Raw genomic sequence first — 19,857 nt, forward strand, 5'->3', positions numbered from 1 at the left:
ATCTGTCACGTTTCAAACTTTTTTCTTCAAAAGCAATGACAGATTTGAATAGTACAGTATATTCCATAGAATACAACTATAACAAGTATTCTGCAATGGCACAGACAAGGAATCAGTAATCATGTAAAGAATAACTGTGTATGGTTTCATGGAATGTTAGTTATGATATTTCAGTCATAAAACTAAAATAGTATTATCATATTACTATGCCATTGGAGGTACCATATATTATACTGTGACACATTGAAATTACATGTTTAATAAATCCCAGGAAAGTATTTGTGAAAATATTTATTAACTAGTAACATATACAACAAATTCACAAGGACGTTTCTACAAAACTACATTTGCGCTTTTTCAGTCTCATACATACACGACCAGTCATTCAGAGTTTTATTTTTCCTTGGTACACATGTAAACTGAGTCTGTTCCTCCTCTCCTCCAGATCTTATTCGCTTCATGCTGTGTAACAGTGAATCAGAAGGTTAATTGGTGAGTTGGAACCAGGACAGCAGCGTACAGGTGATTCCTCACTTTGAGAGAATATAAAAGGTCAACATTTGTTAATCATGTAAAAGTAACAGAGTTTAGCTGCATGGTGTAATGAAACAATGTCCAGTTGCCCTGTCAGTTACTTCAGAAATTATGTCCATATGTGTGATTATGGAGTTCTTCTGGTGTGCTCACTGCAGTGGTTAGCTTTTAATGTGCTCCCTGTCACACACTGCCCTTGCCCTGAAGATGCGGCATTTTTCCTGAGTACTGACACTCTCATACATGGAATATTCCATGATTGTCAGTACTGGGAAATGCTTCACTGCAACACCAGCATTTATTATTCAGAATCATTCATTTTTAGGTCCTCTCTAACCGTAGACCATTACAGTTTCTGGTACTTGTTAATGAGTCAAGTTTTTGAATTCTGGGACCCTTTCTCTTTGGAGCAGAACTCTTTCTGAAATTACAGTATACATTGGATAAATTTTGTAAATGATTTCTCATATGCAATAATTGTATTACACAATAAATAAATAATTGTAGTATATATCTATAAATAAATAAATAACGCTGTCTTTGGGAAACTGAAATTATAGTTGAACAAATGGATGCTATTATGGAAATGCTCTTAAATTTCAGTTTAATGTAGGCTATCTAATAAGTTATCAATAAATAACAACACAAACACTCAGTCATTCAGACAAATACAATACTGAAAACATTCAGAAATATATGTCCACTACGGTAATTTAATGTAAGTCATCTGAGACGTGCAGTCCGTCCTTGTACACTGTCGTCAGTCTCGGGGTAATGTTGTAGACAAAAACTCACCCGGATATTAAGTGACGAGAACTATGATTCCATGTGCTACGAAGGAAGTCGACAGCACGTACGACCACGGTCTCAGACTGTTACGCACCTTATCGACTATATATCACCTGTGTCTTAATTCGTAATTGCTACCACAATACAATGCCTATAATATATTGGATAGTATGTGAAATCTATGTGCAGTGTTGACATAATTTATGTCTACGTATATACGTATATGTAGAAGAATCTGGTGTATTTACTGAGCGGAGTGATGAATTCTGCCGAGTGCCGGACTCGATACGTCTTCCTCCGGCCAGAGCCCGAATCGTCAATCGCCTTGCCAGTTTCGAGCTGCCCAATTAGTCTCACCGAGTAGTTAGGTATCACAAAGCCAAAGTATTTCTTTCCTGAAAAATCACCTGTTATTGCCAGATATTGTATCCACCTGTTCACAGTCCCACAGCTGCTTTTACAACTCTCATTGTACCCCCCTGTGACAATTTATGAACCTAAATAAATGAGTTTTATGGCAAGTGAAATCCCTCCGAGCAGGAAACTGGCTACACCTGTTACAGACAGTCAAAGTTCATTAAAACTGTCTGCTGTTTCATCTATGTATTAAAGCATTATACGCAGTGGTGTCATTGTCAGATCTGTAGTTTTAGACATGTATCAGTTCTGTGTCTCCATCTGTAGTCGCATAACGTTTTGGCTGTCAGGGTATGTCGGTCGGGTAAAGTGGTAAGTCCACAGTCACTGTCAGTGTATCGGTCCGTGCGGGACGTCGCGGCTCAGCTCGGGGTTGCGACAGCTGGAGGTGGAGGTGGCTCTCTAGACTTCGTTACAGGAGAGGAACAGTGCTCGGCAGTCCTCTCCACTCCTTCCTCTTCTACCAGCATCGTAGAAGGCATCGAAAGGCGTATCACTCGATCTCTCGAGCATGAAGCTAGTTGCGTACCTGTTGTGAGCAAAATGTGAATGCATTTAGAAATAATGTGTTCCACCTACACTGTTATTAAATGTGTGAGTGCAATATTACACGAATTCAATAGGAATTACAGTAATTAATGTGTTTGTAATACTTTTAATGAATTCGTGCTTAAACATGTGATGTCACATAATATTCTTATTTTGGTGTAGTACCACATCCTTTTATATAGATGATGAAGAATCTTGTCTAATTATACATAGCAGATATATAAACATGGTTGACATGAGGAACTCAAAGGGAATGATTTTGCTCTGATGCACTTTATAGTGAGATAGGAGTGGTATACAATTTAAACTAATAGTTTGACTATTATAAATTTTTGAGAATACAATATATTTTAAAGTTGAACAACTGTTTGTGTGATACATGTTGTTACAGCTATCACTTGAGAATGACCCAACAGCCCAATCTGTGATGGTGAATAAATATCTTTAGAAAATATTTAGAAGTATTTGTACATAATCAGAATAAACAGCTCCTTGTGCAGTTTATAAGGAAAATCCTTAATTAATCAAAAGCCACTGAGTGAGATGTGGAATGTAAGTCCAGTTAGATCATCACCAGCATCAACAGCCATTTGACAAGCATTGTAATTTTCTACTGTATCGGCCCATTGCCATCCTGCATGTTTTCTAGTATCATTAATGCACCTTCCTCCTTGTAAAGAACTTTTATAGTCCTAGGGTAGCACCACAGTTTGATCCCAGCTACTGTTCGGATTTTAACAGAGGGTGAGGTGGAAAACTTCACATTGACGGCAGTGAAGACAAAGAGAGATGTAACACAAGGCAATAAACTAGGGCCATTGCTGTTTCTGATTTACGTCAATAATACCAGGGAAAGGGTAAACTCAGAATTAAGATTGTTTGCTGTTAATATAATAATTTTGAGGAAGTAAACTCTTAGAAGACAGGATCTAGAAGTAATCAGGAACAGGATCCAGAGTGAGGAAATGTTGGAAGCTGCAGGGTCAAATGGCCATCTTGACTAAAGGGTAGGAGTGCTCTAAGATACGAATGCAAGCTTTGCTGTGACTGGTCAACACCACAGCAGGCCAACAACGCCAGTACCTAGATGCGACACTGGGCACTGGGAATCTACAATGGAGACTACTCGTAGGTGAGGCAATAAATCTGGCATGAAAGTTACTGAGAGACAGAATGGTACAAAGGAGAAGACGCCAGTTGGAATATACTGCGGGAATATGGGACTCCAGCAAAGATGCAGATGGAAGGAGTGCAGCCAGTTCTATAATGGTATACTACAGAAGGACAATCAGTATCAGAGAAATAATTAAGGAACTGAAATAGGAAAGTCTAACAGAAAGAAGGTAAAGAGCTAGAATTGGGGAAATTTACCAAGCATTTGTGGCTAGGAAGAAGACATGTGACAAAGACTGGACACTGAGAACTATATGTGCGTGAAAGACAAGGAAAGACAGTCAGTGTAAAAGAAGTGTGATATCATGAAGCAACAATGCATGTAAATAATATTATGTTGGTAGAGCAAAGGGGTGGAACAATTTGCCAGGACATATCTCCAATCCATTCCCAGAAACCATCATTAAATTTAAATACCTGGTCAAACGACATTGGAACATCAAAGATTAAGTACAATAGGGTAAGGATAAGTTTAGCTACATGGTAAATTATTCTATAACAATAATAGGAATAGAATGTAATTATGCTTGAAATGCCATGTTCACTACTTTGGCAAAATCCATATTTTTGTGATTTTTCTCTATGTTCGTTCTTGTGGCTACACATCTGACCCATCTCCATTTAATTTTTTTGGTTACAGCCATAATTGTAACTGCTCAAAAGACTTGAAACATTGCAGAAGGATACATGATCTCCAATGCAAAACTGACTGCTATGGAGAACTTGAGGCTTTTGCGGCTAAATGTTGATTCCTTACACAGACTAGGTATGACACAGTGATTGTATTGTAAATGAAATCTTTTTATTGTGTACTTCAGCTATAGGTCACACAGATGGTATCAATCACTTAACAAGTCATTGGCAGATGATTTTAATATTTTACATTTGTCACATGTATGTGATAATATTTTCAAATCATGTGATGGTGACTCATTAAGAGGTTAAAACTGGTAATGAAATCATCTGTGTGACCCCTGGCTGAAATATATCCAACAACAAACTGTATTTTGACATTGTTTGTACAAAACTAAATGTGCTGTGTGTGATGTCAACTGTTCTACACCTTTTGAAAGTATCCCACAAGAAAGTTCGAGTTCCTCAGTGACTGTGGTCAGATATGACCTAGTGTGTGGTGCTAGGTAGATAGTTGTAAATAGCATCAATTTTTTCGTGGCCCATTAATTGGCTCCACACACAACAATTAGCAGGTCTCTCTTCATCTCTCCAGTTGTTCAACAATGGCTCATAGGTAACTAACTTAAGCAATCCACAGTAGAATAACTACTGGAAAGAGGAAGAATTTGCCTAATCTTTCATTAATCTGTGTCATCATCAATCCTTGACAATGGAAATATTCATTTACTTCAGATCAAATGTTAGAAACAGTTAGATTGCAGGGATTTGTGATCTTGTAATTATATAAAGTATTAAAATTTTCCCAGCTTCCATTCATATGAAGTTGTTAAACACCTACGAACTGTGAGTCATATCCTCCTCAGCCACTGTTGCATGGACACTGACTCTTGTGTGATTACCACTTCTTTCTTTACATTGCCATACTACTGCATGTTGCGTCACAAGTGACCAGTACCGCAGCAATGCCCATTTTGGCCTTCCAATGACCAGGTACTGAGCTCTGCTTAGCTGCCAGTTTAGGAACCAGTTGAAGTGAGACTGGACTTTACACTAGTGAAGTCACAGGCAAACAGGAGCAGCAACCACATGACAGTCAGTGGCCACTTGACGATGACAGAGGAGCATTTATCTGAAACTAGACATTCTGGGGAGGGCAACCACCCGCTCAGAGGCATTATGGATAACAATAACAACTCTCAACTGTCAATAACAACTCAAATTATCATAAAAATATAACAATTAAAAAGTCAAGAATGATGAGGTGTTTCCAAAAACCACACAGCTGTATGAAGATGTTTTATTTGCAACTACTGCTTTCATGTCAGTATAGAGGCATCTTCAGTTTTATAATGGTTACATCTCCATACTGTAATGGACAATTATGAGGTCCCAGCTTTTGGTAAGTTGTCCACACTAAGAGTCAAACCACATTGGTGAACTGTTATAATAAAATTGAGTACAACCAAAAGATACTAGTGAAAATATACAAAGCATGATTGTTGAATGAGCCAAGTCGGATAATACTTTGAAGGATATATTATAAGATCTGGTAGATATGAGCTGTATTAAACCAATATAAATAAAACTTGAAATCCTGTGTGATGTGCTTAGTGCCAGCCTCCATGGGCTGCTTGCACCACACTGGCCTGTTACCAAGATGGCACAAGTACGCACATCACATGGGATTTTAAGTTTTATTTATATTGGTTTTATACAGCTCATGTCTCCCAGATCTTATTGCCTTTTCCAGAAAGTTCCAAGACAGGTTTCTTCATTTCTGAGTTTGTAATACTAAAAAGGAACAAATGTTGTTTTTATGGCAGTATCCTCAAAATGGTCTCGGCCATGTTTTTGCACAAACTCACTACAGCACAGCGTTGTGCTTAGCAACACAGTTTGGGTTCTTGGTGCATTAGTTATGGAGACACAATGGATGCTGATTGTGAGCAAAGAGTGAACATTAAGTTCTGCAATAAGCTTGAGAAAAGCCCTAGTTAAACATGGACAATAATTATGCAAGCAAACATAGGTGAGGCACTTTCAAAAAGTCATGTGTTCGAGGGGCACAAAAGGTTTCATGAAGGCAGAGATTCAGTGCAAGATGATCCCAGAGCAGGTCACCCATCTGCTGTCCACAACGATCTAGAAGTGGAGCATGTAAGGCAGTTACTGCAAGAAGACTGGTATGTAACTGTGCATGTGATATCAAAAGAACGTGATTTGAATTGTGATGTGTGTCATAAGGTTTTACACGAAGATTTAGGGGAATGGAAACTTAATGCAAAACTCATAAAATATACCCTCACATACTAGCAGATGAACAGAAAGAGGAAAAATTAAGAATTTCTGTTGAAATACTGGATAGAGCCAGACATGACCCCATATTTCTGCAAAGATTATTGCTGGGTATGACCTTCACACGAAGCGTCAAGGTGGTGAATGGTAGAGCCCTGGATCACCAGCCCCAAAAAAAGTCAAACGACAGCCTTCAAGAATAAAGGCAATGTTGAACACATTCTTTGATAGTAAAGGATTAGTTCACTATTAGTATGTTTCTCAAGGTCAAATAATGAACCGAACTCTTTACATCAAAGACTTGAAATGATTGCAACAAGCATTTTGACATTGCTGCCCTGATTTGTGGCATTATCAGGACTGGTTCTTACTGCAAGATATTACAAGTCCCCATACTACTTTATCTGTTAACGAATATTTCGCCAGACATTTTCTTATTGCCATCACACATTTGACAGACCTCTTGCAATTTTTTCTTGTTTTTGTGAGTGAAAAAGTGACTAGAAGGAAACCATCATCAAGATATCTCAGACATCCAATGGGCTGTGACAAATGAGCTTACAAGCATCACAGTTGAAAATTTCTGTTCTTGCTTCCAAGACTTCCAGAAATGTTGACAACTGTGTTTATGCAGCCAAGGGTAGTACTTCAATGGGAGCTAGAATCACTACTTGGTAAGCGAAATTTTCTATTTTAGAGAAAATCTGTCCTACAACTCATTCAACAGTCATGGTTTGTATATTTTGACAAGTATCTATTGTGTGCACTCAGTTTTATTATGATAACCCATCGAGGTGGTTTGACTCTTAATGCGGACAACTTTCCAAAAGCTGGGACTCCGTTATTGTCGAGGACAGTTTGGAAATGTAGTCATTATAAAGCTGATGATTCATCTATACCAAAGCAAAACTGGTAGTTGCGTATAAAACACTTTCATACAGCTATGCAGTTTTTGGAAGCACCTCATCATTCTTGACTTTTTAATTGTTATGATTTTATGATAATTTGAATGGTTATTGAGTGTTGAGGGTTGCCATTGTCACTCCTAAGTAATCTGAAAGCTTGTGTGTATTTTAACCACTTGCCACAGGTGGAAGTTTGAAAAAAACTTTATTTATTGTAAGGCTATTCTAAGGTATTATTACTTAATGTGGGAAATGTATTTAATTTACTGTAAGGCCTTGCTACTGAGCATGGCACACTGAATCATGTACTCACGTTCCCAGCTGGCAGTAGATGGCTCCCTGGGTGTCGGCGGAGCACTCCTGGTTGGCCTCGCACACCATCCTCTGCATGCAGCTCGAGTCACTCGTTTTCAGTGTCCTCACATAGCCCTGGATGACAGATGAGCAGCACGTCACTGAGTATGTACAAAATTGTTCTCCACATTCTGATCTGGAAACTTCCATGTCTTAAACTGTACCCACATATACTGGTCCTGTTGTTTTGTTTCTGTCATAACATTCACTGCTTATAGTTGACCTTTCAATGGCCTACTTTGGTTGCAAACTTGCATTCTTCAACCACTGGAGTAGTATTAATTAACTGAAGTGTCAATAAAAATGTATCTATTACTCATGAAATACGAGGGAGGATTGTAAAATAATGCACAAATTTAAACTTGTGCTAAACTTTATATGAAGTTGTGGACTTGGAACTCAGGAGAAAACAAATTGAGGTATGTATAAATATACCCAAGGGTGTCAGACAATCAGACAATGGAAAATCCAGGATGGAATGTAACAATATTATGAGATGGAAAGTTGCTACAGTGGGGTTTCAGTTGCCTAAGACTACAATCAAGTGTGTGAGTTGTATTTCCGTGCCGCATGCGATTAGCCGAGTGGTCTAAGGTGCTGCAGTCATGGACTGTGGGACTGAGCCTGGCAGAGGTCCATGTCCTCCCTCGGGCATGGGTATGTGTTAATTTAGGTTAAGTAGTGGTTAAGCTTAGGGACTGATGACCTTAGCAGTTAAGTCCCATAAGATTTCACACACATGTGAACATTATATATATATATATATATATATATATATATATATATATATATATATATATATATATATATATATATATATATATATATATATTTTGTGTGTGTGCGTACATCTGTCTATTGTTGACAAAGGCCTTAACAGCCTTAAGCTATAATTGTGAAAGTCTTTTTGTTGTGCCTAACTGCGACTCAGCATCTCTGCTACATGGTGACTAGCAACTTTCCATCTCATAATATTGTTACATCCAAGAGTGTAGTGGATTTGGGAATATACAGCCAGAGGCTCTATGGAAACATAGAGAGATCTCAGTGATAAGCATAGTATACTTCTAAATGATTATCTGACCTCCACAGGCCACTCTGTGGTGGGCCCTAGTTAGTGTGTGGGCATAATTTTTTCCTCCATCCTCTTCCATTTGTAGATGTTATGCTGGTAAATGACTTCTAAATAAGACCAAATTTCATTAATTTTCCACCAAGGTCACTGTCTGCAAGGAAGTAATATGTTCCTCAAGTGATGTCGGATTGCGTGCTCTTGGAATTTTATTATTATTTCATGTGATACTCTATACCTGTCTTGTAGCATGTCTCAGTGGCAGTTAAACATTTCTGTTACACCCTGGCACTGATGAAGTAAACCAGTGATGAACTGAGTAGCTCTCATCAAGTGTTCTCTGTTGATTTCATTAAATTAATTTGACAATTGACTGAAACTAAAGAACATTTCTCTAGGACTCTAAATGAATGTTCTCATAATTCTCCTAAGTATTCTTGCAGTGAATCATTTTGGCATCTGACTTCCTGACTACTACATTTATGTGACTAAAAGATTTATGTGCTTAAATAATTGACCATGGATACCCCATCTGATAGTATGACTTCTTGGCAATAAAACAATGTTGCACGTTTTTCTTTGCCAAGTATATATTATACATTGCATTTGTTTGTGTGTGGGTTAGCTGGCAGGCTTCACAATGAGCACTGATCATCTGCACATCTGTTTTTTAATTTTATCTTCTGATGTTAACTGTGCAAACTTATCCTCCACTTCTTCCTACTGTTGAGGAATTTGCAAGACAATGTAATCACCAAAAATGTCTAAAATCCCTTTTATGTAATTCATTCCCCCACCCCCAGAGTAAATTCTGTACTGATGAAAGTCCCATTTTATTTATTTAAAAAAGTTTCAATAATTTTCTTGAGCTACTGGTGGAACTCTTAAACCATCAGTTAATTGGTGGCAAACTGCATGTAAATGCAAAGTGACACAGTACATTTGGGAGAAATGTTAACAGTTGCCCACTGGTCTCATTCAGAGAGCAACTCAACATTCACTGCGTGGATGGGCAAAGAGATGGCCACTGTCATTAACATACCTTGAGCAGAGCGAGTCCGGCCACAGCAGCTTCAGAAATGGAGTCCCTCTTGCCGATGGAGCGGGCTGCCATCGAACGCTGGCTGAAGGATGTCTTGAGGGCATCCAGCAGGTTAACAACGATGCTGATGAACTGCAACATTAGTGGTGAGTGCTTTACAGTCACACCCTACTCTAAAGCATCAGATGACTTTTTGCCCCTCTTTTGTCTTTTGTTTATATTTTCTGCTGTTAAAACCATGTAGTTTGATCAAGTGAAGCCCCAAAGAAAGCAGTTCGATCTTCCACAAATGGTAAGAAGTTCAGCATGAATGTGGCTACAAGTTACAATTGGCTATTATATATATCCCATGTCGCTGAATAGTGAACTGCAAACTGTGAAGTCATGGACATGTTGACCCTCAGACTTTTTTAAGTCAGAGACAAAACATTGATCAATTCTGCCATCTAAAGTATTTTGGTGTGTTTCATTCTTATGAATGGAACCTTAGGGGCATTCACCAGTATTTTGTTTATATACTGTTTCTGGATAATCCATTCAGCTGTTTTTTGATGGTATACAATTCACATCATCAGTTTCAAAATTATACAATTTTGTTTGCAGATTTGCTTATGGGAATCCATCTAAACCAAACATTAAAGAACATAGTGGCCCAAAATATAACCACATTGAAAAGCAGTAGTGCTATTGTATGCCTAAAATACAGCATTTCTTGTGTGTATCCAGTTTTCATTGGGCAGACATGAAACTTCTCTTACTGGATGTTTGGCCTTCATACTGGGTGCACACAAGGACTGGCACATATGGTGGCATGCGGAAAAAAATTTTTTCCAGTTTTTTGTGTGAAAACTCTTAAAGTTTCTTAAATAAAACAAATGTTATTAACATTATACATCTTTATTTTACATGTCTACATATTTGCAGAGGGCTCTGAACTGTAGCATGTGTCATGGTGGCTTGTAATGCAACTATGATGATATATCAGAAACAGCATTCTGTAATCAAGTTACAAATTTGAAGAGTTCATCCAGATATGGAGCATCCTCTCCTTTAGCATATCAGTGCCGGACCACACTGAGTGCTGGGGCATTTGCAACGATCTGATGTGTCGGGCTCACTATTATCGATCGTCCTCCATACAGTCCCACTTGGCCCCATAAACTTAAAGAACACAGTTGAGGACTTCACACTGCTAGTGATGAAGCAGTGCAAGCATATGTGAGGTTGTGGGTCTGTGAACAAAGTCAAACATTCTGCTGTGGACAGTAACAACAAACTGGTTTCCCAATGCTGAAATGTGTTTGTCACCTGAGTATGTTGAGAAATAAATATCTAAATGCGGAGAACAAAGATGTAGGATGTTAATAACATTTGTTTTATTTAAAAAGTTTTAAGAAATTTCAAAAAATAAATTCAGAGGCAATACTTTTCAGTGCACCCTCATATTGTGCATTAGTAGGTCTATTGACTTTTGATGCGACTACATTTTCTTAAATGTTCCAGTTGAGTTGAACTGCTACAAGCATGTCTGAAGATGAAATTTTATAATTTCAAAATAAATTGAATGAATTAAATACTGTAAATAAAACAGGTGAATGGATCATCTAATAACAGTACATCAAGAATCTAAAGTTTTTTTGTAGTCTGAAATAATTTTGACTTTAATAATTCTTCATTATCACCTTTGTTAAATGACAGAGCTTATGTTAATTCACATTCTTTGTGACTATCTGCATAGCTATAATCAGTTCTCCATTTTTGCGGCTGCACTTAACCACATTTCTCATGTGGTTTTACAAATGATAAATTTTGTATTGTTTTGCAGATGTCAAGGTAACCGAAGACTGTTTCAGTCTCATGCATATTATCTCCAATTTTTTCCTTTCTCTCCTTGCTACAGTTTAACATTCCACGTTTACTGGAGAAAAAAAAAACTTTCATAACCCAACAGTCTTCCTAATGATTTCTGCCATACTGAATTTAGAAATGAGACCAACATAAGGATAATATGTGATATCTGCAAATTCATGACATACACATTAGCATGCTGTTTATACTTTATTGTACTATAAAGGCAAAGCTGAAATCTTCTCAAACAAACTTGTTTGACATGCATATTTTAGAGCTCGCATATGAAAACGTTTGGTATTAAAGGTTAAAACTGCAGAAACCATGCAGAAAATGAAATTTTGCCAGTTGTGCATTCATGCTTACATCTGCATGAGGAAAGAGAACAACTTACTGTGTGGAAAAAGAGTGTCGATTACTATGGCTTAGATATTGAAACCAGATGCTCCATCAGAATACAGAAACAAACTCTCTTCTCAGTTTGGCAGCCTGACTGGATTGAGCTGCTGTACAGCATTAGACTTTGTGTCCGTGCACTGACAAGGATCACCAGTCAGGCAATAGTAATCAACATCTGTATTGTTAATTATCTGGAAGCTTCTCAGTGCCGTCCCTACTTTGAGTTGCTACGTTTCCTCATGCAGTTCCGTATATTCCTACCAGGATTTTCCATTGCGTTGCTAATGATTTCATGCTTGTAATATCTGCATGCTTTAGATTTTCTGTGCTAGCTAGTGTTAATTAATGACAGATTCAGGGTTACTGGTTAATCATTATTGAAGGAGGTGTATGTGTGAATAACTGTTGTAACTGCCAGTAAAATAAGTGGTGCAAAGAAACACATACATTTGTAATCTTATCTACTTTGGAGCTGATTACTGCTTACAGTCCTGCACATTGGCTAACACATTGTATTTGACAAATGAATAATGTTGATTTTTAATATGTGTTGACCAAAGAGAACTTTCTTATGATCTTACATTTTTTCAATACCAGAACAATGGTTTGTTTATTCCATTTCTGGCGACCTTTAATACATTTTTTCCCAATTATCTAGAGAACCAGAATCAATCCCTAAACTGAAATAATTTATTGGTGGACAGAGAGTGCTTCAACCAAGTAGTTGTAAGTAGATAGTGACACGTTAAATTAAAGTCCTTTGTTTGTAAATGTTTCAAAAAGTTAAATGCCTGTCAATATGGCAGGTTATTTTATGGCACAGCCTAGTTCATTTGCTCAGATTATTTTCATTGTATTCTTTAATGGGATATCTAATTGGTTTTTAGTTGTTGTTATCTAGTGATTTCCACTGTTTTGAACACTGATGAGCCAAAACATTATGACTACCTGCCTAATAGCTTTATCCATCTTTGGAATGAAATCACTGATTCTGTGTATCAGGGATCAGACAGTTTGTTGGTGGGCTTGTGGTGGTATGTGGCATTAGATGTCTGTGCACAGGTCATGTAATTCCTGTAAATAGCAGGCCACTGATTTGCGAGCACAGTGATGGTGCCTGATAGCGACTCAGATGGATTTACATCAGGCAAATTTGACAATCTTGACATCACTGTGAGTTCACTATAATGCTCCTCAAATGAATGTATCATGATTCTGGCTCTGAGACAAGGACAGTTATGCTGCTGAAAGATGACATTTCTGTCAGAGAAGACACCAGGCATGATGGGGTGCAGGCAGTTTGCAGCTGTCAGGGTGTCTTCGATTACTACCACAGGTACCATGCAAGTGCAGGAGGATGTCACCTGTAGCATAATACTGCTCCCACCATCATGTGTCTGGCGCACTGCACATTTCGAACCACCGTTCATGTCATTGATGGTGGTTGTGGAGACAACCATTGACCTGGTGTAGCAAAAATGTGATTCATCCAAAGAGCTGATATGTTTCCATAGATTGATGGGTCAACATGTGAACATGTAAGTTTGGTCTGCTGTGGAGCTTCACGTTCGACAATGTACGATGAACGGTGTGCTCCGAAACACTTGTGCTGCACCACCATCGTGCTCTTTCAGCAGAGGTGCCACAGATCACCATATATCCTACTTTACAGAAGAGGCAAGCCTCCAAATCCCATGTTCTGGAAGAGTTGTGGATATCCAACTATTTAACATCTAGTAGAAGTTTCACTGTTCTTCTACCTTTTTCTGTAGATGCTCACAAGCGTAGGACATGTACATTCGACCAGCTTCACCGTTTTTGAGATACTCATTCACAGGCTCTGTGTAATAATAACCTGCCCTTCGTCAAAGTTGCTTATCTCAGTGGATTTCCCCATTTTCAGCCTGTATCTTCGCTAGGGTGATCCCTGTGCGTGTCTGTTCCACTTACATACTTCTGTTACCATATAAGATGCCTGCAATGACACCAGGTGGCATCCAATGTTGTGGCGGGCAGTGGTCATAATGTTTTGGCTTAACAGTGTAATTTTTCTAGTCGACATTTTGCAGCACAAAGAAGTGACGTGCAGGGTGGGTACTGACACCAGTACACTGCAGTCCTGCAGGTAGCATTGTCTGGATTGGCTATAGTCCTGACATATTTTGGACTAACTGCAGGTTTTTTTTTAACTGATCAATATAGCAACAAGTAAAACAATTGTGGCATTTACAGTGCATGTCAGATGTGCAGAATGAACCTAAATCCATTTCCCTTAGTTTGTGTATCTAACATCTTTAGTTTGTGTATCTAGTTCTATGTACCCATCTTTCCCCCAATTTTTTGAGAAATATGATGACTTAAAACTATTTTTTTTTGAGTAATCTGACAGAGTAAAGTTAGGCATGGTATTGGGCCTTTCCCATTTGTGGGCACCACATTACAGCTGAGAGGCATCTTAGAACACATTGAGCTTGACTCTGTCACTGTCTTTTTTTGTGCTCATGTTTATGTTTGATTCTAATTATCCACCTGATGGAATCTCACACTGTAAAGTCAGCTGTGGGCAGGAGTGTGAGATTCCATCAGGTGGACACTTAGAATCTGCGATGTTTCTCATTTCTTTGTGCTCCACATTATTTAATTACAAGTGAGTGGCTAAGATGCCTCATCTTTGTTTATGGTTTCTATCCTGGGATGTCCATTACTGTAATTTGTACAAATTTCATTTAGCACTTAAGGTAAAGAAAAGAGGGTGTGGATGTATGACCAACAATCCCTCTGTTGGTATTGAGAGAATACTAAAATGTAACTTATACGGCTGTGCATATGGTTGTCAAACAACACTTATGCTGCAAATTTCATAATTGTAGGATTGATGCAGTTGTCACAACTAGTAGTACTTGGATCACGTAATCAGTGCATCGTACTGTATACCTGATGCCTCTGTATGACATCTTCTTATAATCTTACTACCTTCTCCCTTCCTTCCTCTCTCATACTTTGAGAGGACTAGCACACACAATGTAGAGATTAAGGTGCCACCAGAATTTCTACACACATCTTAGGAGCTCATTACAATCATTAGCAATAGTGTTGTACCAGGGTTATCACAGGTTTTTACAGCCAACCAGTAGATGACACTACTGAGATGTAACATTACTATTATTTCAAACTTTATCATTTGTTATTTGGCCAAGAATTTTATTTACAAGTAGGATTTGAAGAAAGATTGTTGTGAGAAAATGGAAATATGACATGAAAATTGTTGCCGGACAATTTTTTACAGTTTTCATAAATACCCAACTTGACAACAATCCATCACATTACATCATTCAGCTTTTGATAATCAGTCACCTTAGAAGACTTATTGCAACTGGTTTGCAGAAATTTGTCACACTTATACTTCTGACACTGACAAATTTTGTGAAGGTCGACTGAAATCATTAGTCATTCAAAAAAACATGGATGTCATGCTTAACACAATTAACAAGGATCCACATCTGGCTTATGATGCATTAGAGGCATCTGTGGGCACATTGAAGACTGCAGTATATTTGACTTCTCATACATATTTGGCTACAAAAAGGATCTGCTCCTGACAGAGTTTTTGTAGTTTTATCATAGTTCAAAAACAGGCTTTCATGAATTGGTGTAAATAAATGCTCTCAGAATTTGGCTGAGGATATGTAGAATCTAAAACAACACCATAATGGGTGATGAAACTTGCACTATATTCCTATGGTCTGGGAAGTAAATGGCAGTCACCTGTTGAGAGTTTCCAAATGACTGAAACCGACAAAAGTGTTCAGTTTTCAAAACAGTTCCTAGAAAATGATTGCCTGTTTGTTAGGTTACACTGGACACATGGCAACTGTTACTGTAGAGAATTGAAGAATCAAATGCTGAATGGTATACAACAATTTGTTCACAAGTCATTGATGAAATCAGGAAAAACCACTGATAAGTTCTGCATCATTTTTCAACACAATGCCAGTTGTGACACAGCATTTCACTCAATAGTTAATCAAATGATGGAGGAGAATGCAGAATTAACGACCCATTTGCTGTATTAGCTGCTTTATCTCCTAATTGCTTCTTTTTATTCACTTAGATCAAACACTTTGTGAGCAGTGACGGTCGTCACCACAGTACACTTCTGAGACATTACACAACCAAGTTTTTGAGGTAGCAACATCAAGTGGAAAAAATGTATCCATAAATGGTTCAAATACCTACCAATAAGTTTTGAAATGAATTTTTTGTGAAACAATGGTGCACTTTACTCATTTTTTGTAAAACCTTAAAAGGCACCCCTCGTATTTGTTTAGTGTGTTAATATTATTGAGCGGTGCCTGTTATTTTATACAGTATCGGCATGCATTCTACAAGTTGTTGCCATGCACAGCACAGTTTAAATGCTATCTGACTGAGGACTCAGGACGATTTTTAGAAGAAGTGTGTCTGTAAATAAAGTAAAGAACCGTTCACCGGCACCAGTACCAGAAAGCAGCAGCTGCATGCGGGGGTCTGGGAGGTCCGGGTGGAGCAGATACTCACCTCGCCGGCCTGCTTTGCCATGGTCGCAACTTGGTCGGGGTCCCGGGAACCGAACAGAGCCGTCAGCACGGCTGCGAGGATGCCCTGCGCGTGCGAGAAGCGAGGGTGAGGTGAGAGGTGAGGGGAGGGTGCCTCCTCTAATTACTACTGTCGCCACCACAAGCAGTGCCGTTGTGTGTGTGTGTGTGTGTGAGAGAGAGCTACAAACACAAAATTGTATTCCCAGTTTGCCTATGTCTGTAAAATAGCACTGCAACTGAATTTGGCAAAAGTAAAATGTGAAAAGAAGTTTTGAGTGGTCCTGTGCACTTTCATTAGACAGGAGGAAAGAATGGCATGATTTCTTAATATGCCTTAATATGCCTTAATATGCTTCTCATTTCATGGGGCTCTGCAGTCTGTAAACTGTATGCAATGTGTGGCTCACAAGTTCATACATGATTTATCATGCTCTGGAATGAGATGAGTCTTTCCCATTGTCTCATCAGTGCTGGCTGACACAAATCACAAGTTTGTCATGTGATATATCTGTGGGAAAATAATGTAGCCAAACCTTGACATTCTTTAGTGTCTTCTTTTTTGATTAACTTGTTTTCTGTTACATGAACAAGAAGTCTGAGAGAGAGACAAGAATTACAATGGTTTTTGACTCATTGCATACAGCAGTATGCAGTCAGTGAAATATTTTTCTTCACTTTTGACTCACCCAGCATGTATAAGGGGCATTCAAAAAGAAATGAGCCAGAGTCTGGAATGTGCAAACCAGTGGCAGGAGGGTATATCGTGGTACATGTAATGAGGTGCTGTTCTGACCAGAGCGTGGAAGTACACAGCCTGCACTAGAGGGTAAGTGTGCACACATGTGACTATACAGAGGTAGCAGCAGCATCCATCAATCATCCAGTGCTGACAGTCACATTGCAAACAGTGACATGGAAGTATCAAAAGAAGAGCAAAGAGGTCTTGTTCATTTTCTGATAGCTGAAGGAGTAGGAGGAACAGACATTCATTGATGAATGTCATAAGTCTATGGCGAACACTGCACGTCCCTTGCAAGAGCCAAGGCATGGCACAAGTGCTTCAGGGAAGGACGGGTGTCGTTAGTCAATGATGCACGATCTAGAGTACCACACTTCATTACCGATGACATCATCCAGCTGGTGGATGCACTCATTATCCAGGACCACCAAGTGACGGTGAAAGCCATAGCCGCCATGGTTGGATTGAGCGTCAGAAGTGTTTGCACCATCATGAAGGAAGGATTGCACATGGCCAAAGTGTGTGCCCAATGGGTGCCCAACAGTCTTCAACCACACCAGGAAGCATACCAAAAGGTCTACTGCCTTGCTCATCTGCAGCACTATGCTCGGGAAGGGAATGCATTCCTGGCTGACAGTGAATCATGGTGTCATCACTCCGAAACAGAAGCAAAATGACAAAGTCTCCAGTGTAAGCATCAAGGGTAACCATGACCAAAAAAAGCCAAGGCCATCCACATGAGTGCAGGAAAGGTTATGCTGACGTTCTTCTTTGACCGAGGTGGCCCCCTTCTGATTCACTTCCTGCAGCTCGGGACAACAGTTAACGCCCAGTGTAACTAGCAAACCGTGACCACCCTTTGCTAAGTGATCAAATGAAAACAACCAGGCAGTCTCACCCGTGGGGTCATTCTGCTCTAGAACAATGCAAAGCCTCATATGGCCAACACAGTCTCGGGTCTCCTGCAGAAATTAAAATGGGAGGTCCTCGGTCACCCTCCATACAATCCAGACCTCTCTCCCTGTCATTACGCCATTTTTAGTCCACATAAAAAGACTCTGAGAGGCAAACGATTCACCTCGAACGATGACATCCAGCTGTACGTGTGGAACTGGTTAACATCGCAGCCCGGGGAATTTTATGAGACAGTCATTCACCACCTTGTGTCACAGTGGGACAATTCTCCCAATAGCCAGGATCAATACTTCTAACATACAGGTACTGGTTTCTGTAATTTTGCCTCTGGTTCATTTCTTTTGGAATACCCCTTATAACTGATGAGAGAATGTGCCATTTGCTATTGTATGAATACTGAACTAATGAGCTTAAGAGCGTCTTACTGTGATGAATTGCAGCATCAGATAATAACCACACTCCATCACAGAGCAAGAAAAGAAATGCCTCTCAGTAGTTCTTGGAAAGTATAGTGTCCTACTGTCAGTGCAATTGTAGTGTAATAATTTGTAAATACCTACAGTCAACTTCTAATGAGAGCAAGGCACGTAGATACAGATGTCTGTAGTAATAATTTGACTTGTATATAAATTACATGTCTGTGTTAATACCAAGTTTATTTCTTGTATGTGTAAATTTGCTGATTAATTTTGATTTGCCTTAAAATTGTTTGTGTGATGTGTGTATGGGTGTTAGAATTCAGCTTCATTTTGCTTACATTAACTGCAACACTACTACTTTTTGGCTCCATTTGTCATTAATCTATCAAACATTTACAGATATTACTACAGCTAGCAATATACAGGATTCTGTCGTCCCATCACCGCCAGTGGGGCAATAAGAGTGAAATTGTGCTTGAGTTTGTGTATTCCAACCAGTAATGTACATTTGTAATAAATTTTGCATATATACATAGTATTCACAAGTGAAAGAGATGGAATGAATGTAAGAATAAGAGAAAATAAGGAGGATACAAAATAATAGAAATTTAAGATTTTTATTTATCTGTAATAAAGTCAGCTTACCATACCATTATTATGGTGAAACTGAAAAAGGTGTAAGCAAAGCAGAAGCACAGTGTGCTACAAGAGCTGCTATACTAATGTCACTAGAAATGAAAAGTAAATGACAAAACAGGTCGAGTTAGATTTATAAAAAGTTTTAAAAGCTTTTGCATCACTGTTAAAGACTGAAGATCCCAATAGTGAAATCAATTTTGTAAAAGTGTTCTAGACAAATGTATTTGTCACATTATCTCAAATTGAGATAACTAGTGAAACAATATTTTCCATTATATGTGAATTTCGTGCAGGACAGAATGAATGCAATGAACCCCGATTGTAGTTTCTAAGAACATATGTCACACCTACTAGAAGAAAGCCATTAATGTGTCATTATTACTTACTACATGGAATTAAAGTGAAATTTGATTTTATTCATTTGCTCATTGTTACAATGATGAAATTGTTTGATGTATTCTTATCAGTGACACTGCAGTTTCTTAGATAATCAGCATGTAATCAAATACAGTTTGTTATCTATTTGTACAGATGGCTAAAATAATTTGTGTGTAC

The 19,857-nt window shown here is 38.5% G+C and overlaps 1 protein-coding gene across 2 annotated transcripts in view; it reads right to left on the minus strand.

The window, feature by feature from the left end:
* Nucleotides 1–328: 328 nt before the first annotated feature.
* Nucleotides 329–19,857, minus strand: part of LOC124717161 — a 78,067-nt gene continuing 58,538 nt past the window's right edge. Inside the window, exons 5-8 of one of the 2 annotated variants that reach the window (XM_047243929.1) lie at nucleotides 16,571–16,654; nucleotides 9,767–9,898; nucleotides 7,612–7,727; nucleotides 329–2,269 (exon numbers count right to left, since the gene is read on the minus strand). In XM_047243929.1, coding sequence (XP_047099885.1) covers nucleotides 2,143–2,269; nucleotides 7,612–7,727; nucleotides 9,767–9,898; nucleotides 16,571–16,654 — 459 coding nt within the window. In that variant the 3' untranslated portion in view covers nucleotides 329–2,142. The remainder of the gene's footprint in view (nucleotides 2,270–7,611; nucleotides 7,728–9,766; nucleotides 9,899–16,570; nucleotides 16,655–19,857) is intronic. The other variant, XM_047243931.1, reaches the window with a different exon arrangement.

Source organism: Schistocerca piceifrons, chromosome 9 (genome assembly GCF_021461385.2).
Source record: "Schistocerca piceifrons isolate TAMUIC-IGC-003096 chromosome 9, iqSchPice1.1, whole genome shotgun sequence".
Classification (NCBI taxonomy): domain Eukaryota; kingdom Metazoa; phylum Arthropoda; class Insecta; order Orthoptera; family Acrididae; genus Schistocerca; species Schistocerca piceifrons.